The sequence below is a fragment of the Nanorana parkeri genome, unplaced genomic scaffold (genome assembly GCF_000935625.1).
Source record: "Nanorana parkeri isolate BGI_ZX_2015 unplaced genomic scaffold, ASM93562v1 scaffold90, whole genome shotgun sequence".
Taxonomy (NCBI): domain Eukaryota; kingdom Metazoa; phylum Chordata; class Amphibia; order Anura; family Dicroglossidae; genus Nanorana; species Nanorana parkeri.
Window position 1 is genome coordinate 2,461,506 of NW_017306358.1, and position 10,297 is coordinate 2,471,802.

The following is a 10,297-nucleotide window of genomic DNA, read 5'->3' on the forward strand; positions in this document are numbered from 1 at the left end:
AAAATCATCTCTGCATATTAAGGATGGCAGTTATGTGTGTCCCAGATTGTTGGTACCAATGACAAAGTCGGGGGAAGATGGAGTGTCCTGAAGAAAGATTTCAGGGACTTCGGTAAGACACTAAAGAAAAGGACCTCCAAGGTGGAATTTTCTGAAATACTTCCTTTACCAAGAGGCCACACCAGAGAGGCAGCGAGAGCTTAGAGAACTGAACAAGTGGCTGAGAAACTGGTGTAGAAAGGAAGGGGTTGGGTTCTTGGAGAACTGGGCTGACTTCTCAGTCGGCTACCGGCTCTACAATAGAGATTCACTGCACCTAAATGGGGAGGGTGCAGTTCTGCTGGTGGAGAAGCTGATAAAAAGATTAGAGGAGCTTTTAAACTAGATTCTGGGGGGAGGGATTAAAAAGGACTAAGCCAGGCAATAGCCTGAGATCAATCACGGCGAATAGTAGAGGGGGAATTAGGGGAAAGTAAGGTGACCTCAACAGAGAACAGGAATTCTATAGTACTAAAATCAAATGCACAAAATCTGGAATCTGGATGCAGCAGTAGCCAGATTATAGGCAACAAGAAAAATGTTTGCTCAAGTACAGACTTCTAATACATGTTCACCAATGCTAGAAGCCTGGCTAACAAATTAGAGGAATTAAACTCTTACTACTCATAGAGGAATATGATCTAGTGGGAATATCAGAAACATGGCTAGATGGCTCACATAACTAGGCAGCAACTAGGGGATACTCTCTATTTAGAAAGGAAAGGGAATGAAGAACAGGGGGAGGAATATGCCTGTATGTCAGGAATGACCTGGCAGTGAATGTACGGGATGATATAGTGAAGGAAAACAGAGATAATGCTGAATTACTATGGATAAACATGGAAATGAAGCATAAGAAAGTACTGGTGGGAATATGTTACAGGCGTCCGAATGCTGGGGAGGAGGAGGAGACTCATATACTGTCACAGATAGAAGTAGCGGGAAGGCAAGCCAATGATATAATATTGGGGGACTTTAATTATGCAAATATAGATTGGGCAAATGAAACTACAAATTCAAGAACGGCCCGTTACTTCTTGAACACTCTCCCAGATAATTTTATGGGACAATTGGTGGAAACTCCAATGAGGGAAAATGCTCTATTAGATTTATTAATTACAAAATAACACAGAGCTGATTGCAGATGTGGAAATCAGGGACAATCTAGGGATTGTCCCTGATTTCCACATCAAATGGGAAGTATCAATGAAATCATAAATTACAAAATTGCCCAGTCCATTCTGTTCACCATTAAATAAAAAAAAAAGTGAAAGTTACACCAGGGTGGTTAACTAGCAAGGTTAAACAACACATAAGGGAAAATGATATGGCTTTCAAAAAATATAAGTCAGAGTGGTCAACAATGGCATTCCAAGACTACAGGGAATGCAACAACAGATGTTAAAAAGCAATCAGGGCTGTAAAAATTGAATATGAGGAACACATAGTAACAGAAAGCAAATGGAACCCCAAGAAACTTTATGAATAAATAAATAGCAAGAGGATAAGGGCAGACCATGTAGACCCCATAATGGGTGATGAGAGGAAGTTAGCAACCAGTGACAGAGAAAAGCTAATGCGTAAAAAAATTATTTTTGTCTGTTTTTACAGATGAGACAGACGTGGACAGTGATCTGGGCATCAGTTGCAGAAATAGTAACAAAAGTTTTACCGTACCTCAGTGGCTGTTGGAGAGTAGAGTAGTACAGAGGCTAGAAAGATTAAATGTAAACAAATCCCTAGTACCTGATGGGTTACATCCAAGGGTACTAAAGGAACTTAGCCAGGTCATAGCCAGACCATTGTACAACATTTTTATCGACACTCTCATGGCAGGTATGGTACTGGCTGATTGGCAAAAAGCGAATGTGATACCAATATACAAAAAGGGCAAATTAAGTACAAAGGGGAACTATAGGCCAGTCAGCTTAAAGTTGAACTATGGGGTGAGTGAATTACACTCATCCCCATAGTTAGAGCTGACGTGCGACATTGAAACAGTCACACGTCAGTTGATCGGGAAGTGAGCAGAAACATACTACCGATCCTCTTACTTTCTGATCATCTCTGACTGCAGGGACGGACGGTGAGGGGACGATCTGGGGGTGCTCATAAATCACATATTTTGCAATAGTATGCAATGCCAAGCAGCAGCCAACAAAGCAAACAGCATACTGTTGTGCATTAGAAGAGAGATTGTAGCAAGGAATCTAAGAGTAATACTTCCACTTTATAAATCACTGGTTCGGCCTCATCTTTCTCAAGAAAGACGTCCTCGGACTTCAGAGAGTTCAGAGAAGGGCTAATAATTAAAGAGATAGAAGGCCTGAGTTATGAAGACCGCCTTAAAAAATTAAGTTTATTCACCTTAGAAAAGAGGCGATTAAGAGAGACCTTATTGCAGTATTCAAAATCATCAATGGGGACCACAATATTCGAAACAAGTTGTATATACTGAGAACTATATTGAGAACAGGAGGACACAACAAGAAGTTAGAAGAAAGGGGGTTCAATCTTAGAGTACATAAAGGTTTTTTTTTACTGTGAGAGTAGAAAAATTGTTACATTCCCTTTCACAGGCAGTGGTATCCGTGATAGCGTTGATAGATTCAAGAAACTTCTAGATGATACACACACACACACACACACTTGACTTCACTGATATTATACAGGAGCTAACAAGCCCCTGTGTGATAGCATTTGGAGGTGACAGGTTCTCTTTATTGACCCGTCACCTCCAACACAGGAGTTCTAGCACAGCACTGTGCTTGTTATCCTGTGACAGGAGTCTGTGAGTACAGCATTCGTGTGTCACTGCTCACACGGAGCAGAGCAGAAAATGGACATTCTCTACTCTGCTCCCCGCTCTCCATCCTGATCTAGTTTGCCGTGATCCCGGGTTCTCCAGAAGAGCGGGAGACCCCAAAGAGCACGGCAGAAAGGGATCCAGCGGGCAGAGAGAAAGGGAGCGATATTAGAGGGAGCGGCTGGGGACATTGCCACCGGAGAGAGAGAGGGGAGGGGTTGGAGAGGGAGAATCAGGCTGGTTACAAGTGATTTTGGATGGCTGTACTGCCGCTCAAGATCACCTGTACAAAATGGCTCCCACTTTACATTTAGCCTTGCTGCCTGCCCGAAGTAGGGTTAAGGGCCGATTCACAACACAAAGGCTGTGTTCCAGGGCGTTCAATAGGGTTGCCACCTTTTCTTCAAGTGAAACCCGAACACTCTAGCGCTGCACGCGGCAATTTTTTTTTTTTTAATATAGAGGAGAGGCAGCCAGGGGAGGGAGTGATGAGACCAGCTAGAGAGGACTACAAATCCCAGCAATACATTATACAGCAATACAAAATAATATGAAGCTACATAATCAACCTCTGCAACACAAGCAGGCTGGCTCCCTGCAGTACAATCGCCCGCACCCAGAACGCAGGCACATTAGTGCTTGCGTTCCAGTCCAGTGCTATATGCAAAAGTAGTGCTTGCAGTATTTTTGCAGATCGCACTGGACCGGAATGCAGGCACTAGTGTGCTTGCGTTCCGGGCGATCGCACTGCAGCCGTGACTGCGGTGCCATTGATTTCAATGCACCGCCACGCCCCCTCCCACCCCTGAATGCAGGGAGCCGGCTTGCCTTCCAGTGCGTTCCAGAGGTCGAACACTCTGGAACACAGCCTTTGTGGTGTGAACTGGCCCTCAATGTAGAAAAAAAAACTACTCGCTCGGCGCCCAGGACTCCCTGTCCTGGGCGTTTGGCGATAGGAATTCCACACCCATGCATTACATTGTAATATTCCCTATTATAATCCATTTCGCTAATGTAAAGAAATTTCAGCACACAGGTTCTGGGCCTCTCACTCTCTCCCCTCCCCCTCTTCTCAGTGCTTTCTACTTATGTTCTTATGCTGCCCATACACCTGACGATTATCGTACGATAATCGCGGGTGATCCTGCGATCGTACGATGATTTTCGTATAACGAGCAAGCTAGAAAATCCGCCGAAAATCATACGATTTTCGCAAGACGAAAAGCCGCCCGACCCGAGGTACGCAAGCGCACACTGCCCGCTCACCATTGCAATCATTTGCAAGCCCTCCCCTCAGCGGGGAGGACTTGCGATGATCGCAGGTACGATCTGCCTGTCCATGATGGGCAGGTCATATTACATTTTAATTACCCTACAACCATCGCACAACAAAAGTCGTGCGGTGGTTGTAAGGTGTATGGCCACCTTTACACAGATCCCAGTGTTTGCACCTGCACTTTATTATCACTATAGAAGGTTGTGTCCTCTATAATGTGGTACTGGGGTCACTTTGTATTCAGCTCCTTCTCATACTCCAATGTCCTCAATGTGCATTCTGTATTAAAATGTCCATATTGTACCTGACAACCAGTTTTCTGCTGTTCTGAATAAAACATGTGATTGAGGAGGGGCGGGGGGGGAGTCTGTCAGGTAGGCATGCACGTAGCTCCATCATTTCTGTCCGTTGCTCACTCCCCCCCCCTCCTCTCAGTGTCCATCGGTCTCGCTCACTCTTTCCCCCACCCCCTTCTCTGAGGGGAGGAGGAGGGGGGAAAGAGTGAGACACAGACCGACCATGCTGAGGAGGGAGGGAAGCATGAGAGAGACAGACCGCCAATGCTAGGAAGCTCCCAGCGTCGGCCGATCTGTCTCTTTCTCTCCCCCCAGTCTCTATCACAACCCCCACCATCCCCGGGGCCTCTGTCTGCTGGGAAACACTTACCTTTCCCCTCCAGGCAGGCAGCAGCAGAAATGGTACTACCCCCCTGACGACGGCCCTGGTGGTGAGAAACCCTGTGTGGCAGTTTTTTAACCACTTGCCGTTAGCCCGTTGTAAAAAAACGGACGGACGGCACTGCTGCATTGGCGGGGTGGGGCGGCGCGGCGAATCATTTTAGGGCCATCAATCACTGATAACACTAAACTGATGAGCGGTAACCGCTTTTAAAGCGTCGCCTATGGCCAATTTTGGGTATTAACGTTTCTTGAGGTTTCACGCGCGCACGCAATTTTAAGGCTTGACATGTTTGGTGTCCTTTTACCCGACGTGACCCCATCTTTTATATTTTACCAAAAAATTGGGTAATAATAAATGTTTTATCATTTAATATAGGGGAAACTGTTTTTTTTGTTTTTTTAAATTCGGTAATTTTTCCTTAATATAGTAAAAAATAAAAACCCCAGTGGTGAATAAATACCACCAAAAGAAAGCTCTATCTGTCCCCAAAAAAGGGTATAAAATTCATTTCAGTACAGCGTTGCATGACGGAATAAATGTCAGTCAAAGTACCGCAGCGCTGAATACTGAAAAATGGCCTGGATGGGAAGGGGGTTTAACACCGCGGATGTCAACTGGTTAAGCAGGGAGTTAGGTGGTCATTAAGGGAAACTGTGTGTAGTAAGTCTCCAAGAGGCAAGGATTTATTTTCATGCTTTTTTTTGTTTTGCTGACTTTCTCTTTGTAAATAGTGTAAATAAACTGCACGTGTGTTTTCCCCAGAAAAATCATTGCTGTGCCTGGTTACTGTGTGAGAAACTCATCCAGGGAGTCTCACACACCTGCTGCCGAGCTAACACCCTCACATTGTATAGTAACTTGTAATTACCGTATTTTTCGCTCCATAAGACGCACTTTTTTCCCCCCAAAAGGAGGGGGAAAATATGCCTGCGTCTTATGGAGCGAATCCCGACGCCCGAGACATGCAGTTTCGGGCGCCGGGCGAGTAGTAGGAGCCACTGCTCGTTTAATACGAGTGATCTAATGAGATCACTCGTATTAAAGCCGAGCAGCGGCGGCGGCGATCGTATTCAGCAGTAGGAGCTACTGCTCGTTTAATACGAGTGATCTAATGAGATCACTCATATTAAAACCGAGCAGCGGCGACGATGGAGATCACCATAGAGCAGACGAAGAACGGACTTTCTTCGTCTACTCTGTGTGATCACTGAGACCGTGGCGCTGTAATCACAGCGCCACCTGTCTCAGCGGTCAGTAACTGCAGCTTCTGTCACAGCTTCTGTCACAGCTTCTGTCATAGAAGCTGTGTCAGAAGCTACAGTCTGTCGAGTGCTCCATAAGGCGCGCCGGACATCCCTGCGTCCTATGGTCCGGTGCGTCTTATGGACCGCAAAATACGGTACATATTATGTAACTCTATACTGTGCATATATATATATAACATATATTAGGGCAGACTGATTGATAGTTTTAGATACAGCACCTTTGTGAAGTCTCCAGCGAGAAATCCTTGTTCAAAGCCACTCCACATTGTTAGAGGAATAAGAAGAGCTTGTCTTTTATCTTGAAGTTGCCTAAATGTTGCCAATATTTTTATCCAAAATGATTCTCTCTTGTCAGCTTTTCCAGGTTCTTCTTCTTTTAGGTCAATATTATCCAGGAATATAATTACAAGCAAGACAGCAAGTATCCCAGTTCCTTGAGGGAAAAAAAAAAACACATAGGGCAATGAAATGTGAAGCAAAGTGATAAAAAACATCACCTCATAATAAAAAATGTTTAAAAAAGTAAAATATACTGCAACACTAGAGCACAGTTATATAGAAAAGCATACAAACTTGGATTAAATATTGATTTTAGAAGGAGACCTTCAACGGAAGAAAAGACCCCTGTGTAAAAATTAGGGATGCACCAATACTAGTATCAGTATCAGTGCCGATACAGACAATTTGGACGAGTACCAAATGCTCCAATACTTACCACCGATACCAGAACTTTTGGTCAGAGGGAGCATGGAGCTGGCTTCCTTTCCAGTCAGGAAGCCAGGTGGTGGGTTATGACCCGCCTTCTGGCTTCCTGATTGGCTAGGAAGCCAACTTCACTTGTTGCTATGCAGCCTGGCTTCCTGACCAATCAGGAAGCCGGACGGCACCTCATCACTCACCGCCTGGCTTCCTGACTGGTTAGGAAGCCAGGCAGCCTCAACAAGTGAAGTTGGTGTTCTTTCGCTAGTGGTCAGGTGCAAGGCTTTAGCCAATTAGGGCTCACATGGCACTGTGCCGTGCACAGTGGCTTGTGTGGAGCTCAGCGGGCTAACAGCCCGCTGAACGCCCTGACAGTTTGTGTGTTCGCCGAACACACAAACTGCCGATATTCGAGTCGAACTCACACTCGACTCGAACATCAAGCCCATCCCTATTTAAAAGTCCCATCATTCTTTACTCCCTAAAAACCTGTTCAGGAATAGTGGAGATGGCAGGGAGGGGAGCATCTGGCTACCGAGTTGAGTCTCTTAACAGACAGACATGCTTGTCCTTACCAACTCCTATCGAATGCAATCAGATCCCTGATCATAGATCTGAAATTTCTACACCAGATGTAGAGGTTCACCACCCACATTTGAAATGCATAGTGCACCTAAAACCAGAACTTGATTCTCCGGCACAGGTAATCTTACTTCTTGGGAGAGACATCTTACGAGTTCACAAAATGAGAGCTCAGATAATTGGTTCCCACAATGCTCCCTATGCCCAGAAGTTAGATGTAAGATGGGTCATTATAGGAGATTTCTGCCTAGGTAGCATGCACAAACCTACCTCTATTAGCAGCATGCTTACAAGTGCATTAGAGCATGTACGTCCCTCTCTTTTCCAGCCATTCCACAATCAGTTCCTCATAAAGGAATTGCCCTACTCCACCCATTTGCCTTGTCCCTTTATAGGTCTCCTGTGACAGTGATCAAGATAATTTAGGGTGCACAGTCTTCCACCACTGTAACCCAGCAATACATTATACAGCAATGCAAAATTATACCACCACCTAGGGAGGACTACAAATGCCAGCAATACATTATACAACAATGCAGAATACCATCAGGTATAGAGGACTACAACTTCCAACAATGCATTATACAGCAATGCAAAATAATACCATCAGCTATAGAGGACTACAAATCCCAGTAATACATTAAATAGCAATGCAGAATAATACCCTCAGCTATAGATAATTACAAATTCCAGCAATATATTATAATATATTATACAGCAATGCAGAATACCATCAGCTATAGAGGACTACAAATCCCAGCAATACATTATACAGCAATGCAGAATAATACCACCAACTACAGTATAGAAGACTATAAATCCCAACAATGCATTATACAGCAATGCAGCATACCACCACCTATAGAGGACTACAAATCCCAGCAATGTATTATGCAGCAATGCAAAAACCAACACCTACAGAGGACTACAAATCTTTGAAATTATAGTATAATGTAAAGCAGCAAGAATATATCTATATATACAATATGTATGATTGTGCTAATCCATTCCTGGTGCATGAAGTGCGCAACATACTGCTCCTCTGTAGTCAAGTCACAAATCACATGCATCTCATAGCTCTGTAATGCTCATCCTGCTGCTTCAGCATGCTGCCATGTTATTGGCCTCTGTACAATGATCAATTGTGGATTTTCCTGGAGCCAAAATATTATTGTTTTTGGAAAGGTTCAAGCCAGAACTGCTATGTAACTAATGTGGGTTTATAGGAGATGGTTGTTTAACCAGCTGCCGTCCGCCCGTAGTAGAAAAACGGACGGACGGCACGGACGGGCACGCACGGGCAGAAAAGACCCGTCCAATGCGAACACCCGGTAAATGAACTTTAAAATAATTTTATGTCAATGAAATGTATTAGCACTGTATATTCAATACATTATGTTTTTATGGAAATACTATATATGGTTGTTGATCTATCTTTGGATCACAGAGAAAGCCCCAATAACATTTTTTATATGTAGGAGAACATACACCAGCTGTGCATGGATTGCAGGGATCTGTAGTTTTACAGCAGGTAAAGCAACAGAATGCTCTTCTTTAAAATACTAATAAGCAGCAACCAATAACATGGCTGGAGCAGCAAGATGAGCTGTGAGATGTAGTGTACAGCACTGTGCGTACTGTACAGCACTAATCCTGTCTGTTAATGCATGGGTGTGTGTGGCGTAACGCAGAGGTCAGAAGTGTAATACAGAGTACAGAGATCACCAGTGTGATGCACAGTACAGAGATCAGCATTGTGATGCACTTTGCAGAAGTCAGCGGTGTGACACACAGTACGGAAGTCAGTGGTGTAACGCACAGTACAGAGTTCAGCAGTGTGATGCACAGTGCAGAGGTCAGCGGTGTAATGTAGACATCGGAGGTCAGTATGTAGTGTCGAGGTCAGAGTGTGACGCACAGTACAGAAGTCAGCACTGTGACGCACAGTACAGAAGTCAGCGCTGTGATGCACAGTATAGAGGTCAGGGTGTGATGCTGCAGAGTGCAGAAGTCAGGGTGTGATGCAGAGTACGAGATCAGGGTGTGACGCAGAGTACAAAAGTCAGCGCTGTGACGAGAGTGCAGAGATCAGTGCTGTGAGGCACAGTACAGAGGTCAGGGTTTGAGGCAGAGTGCAGAGGTCAGGGTGTGACGCAGAGTACAGAAGTCAGCGCTGTGACGCACAGTACAGAAGTCAGCGCTGTGATGCACAGTACAGAGGACAGGGTGTAACGCACAGTACAGATGTCAGGGTGTGATGCAGAGTGCAGATGTCAGGGTGTGATGCAGAGTGCAGATGTCAGGGTGTGATGCAGAGGTCAGGGTGTAATGCAGAGGTCAGCGGTGTGACGCAAAGTGCAGAGGTCAGTATGCAGTGCAGAGGTCAGCGGTGTAATGTAGAGGTCAGTATGTAACGCAGTGCAGAGGTCAGTACGCAGTGCAGAGGTCAGCGGTGCAATGTAGAGGTCAGAATGTAACACAGTGCAGAGGTCAGCAGTGCAATGTAGAGGTCAGGGGTTAGTATGTAACGCAGTGCAGAGGTCAGTACGGAGTGCAGAGGTCAGTACGGAGTGCAGAGGTCAGCGGTGTAATGTAGAGGTCAGCGGTCAGTATGTAACGCAGTGCAGAAGTCACACAGAAAGTACAGGGACTTACAGTTGCTCTGACCTATTTCCTGTTGATGGTGGGGAAAGAGCGAGGTTGCCTGTATGTCCAGTCGGCTCGTGGTGCCCTCTCTCCCACGCAGCACAAGCTACCCAATTGCAGTTTGGCAGTCTCTCTCTCCCACCCATGGCAGCTGAGGTGGGCGGAGGAAACTGCCATGGCCACTGAAGAGCCCGATCGCTGAATCGGGTGCTTCTTCTCTTCTCCCCGCCGCCACAACCACTTAATCTCTCCCCTCTCGTCCAAGAGGGGAGAGATTAAGTGGTTGCGGTGGTGGGGGCCATT

At 45.4% G+C, this 10,297-nt stretch overlaps 1 protein-coding gene across 1 annotated transcript in view; it reads right to left on the minus strand.

Annotated features, from left to right (window-relative positions):
- Window positions 1-7,495, minus strand: part of LOC108783832 (protein unc-93 homolog A-like) — a 108,810-nt gene extending 101,315 nt beyond the window's left edge. Inside the window, exons 1-2 of the mRNA XM_018552509.1 lie at window positions 7,480-7,495; window positions 6,286-6,500 (exon numbers count right to left, since the gene is read on the minus strand). Of these exons, the coding sequence (XP_018408011.1) occupies window positions 6,286-6,500; window positions 7,480-7,495 (231 nt within the window). The remainder of the gene's footprint in view (window positions 1-6,285; window positions 6,501-7,479) is intronic.
- Between the last annotated feature and the right edge of the window lie 2,802 nt (window positions 7,496-10,297).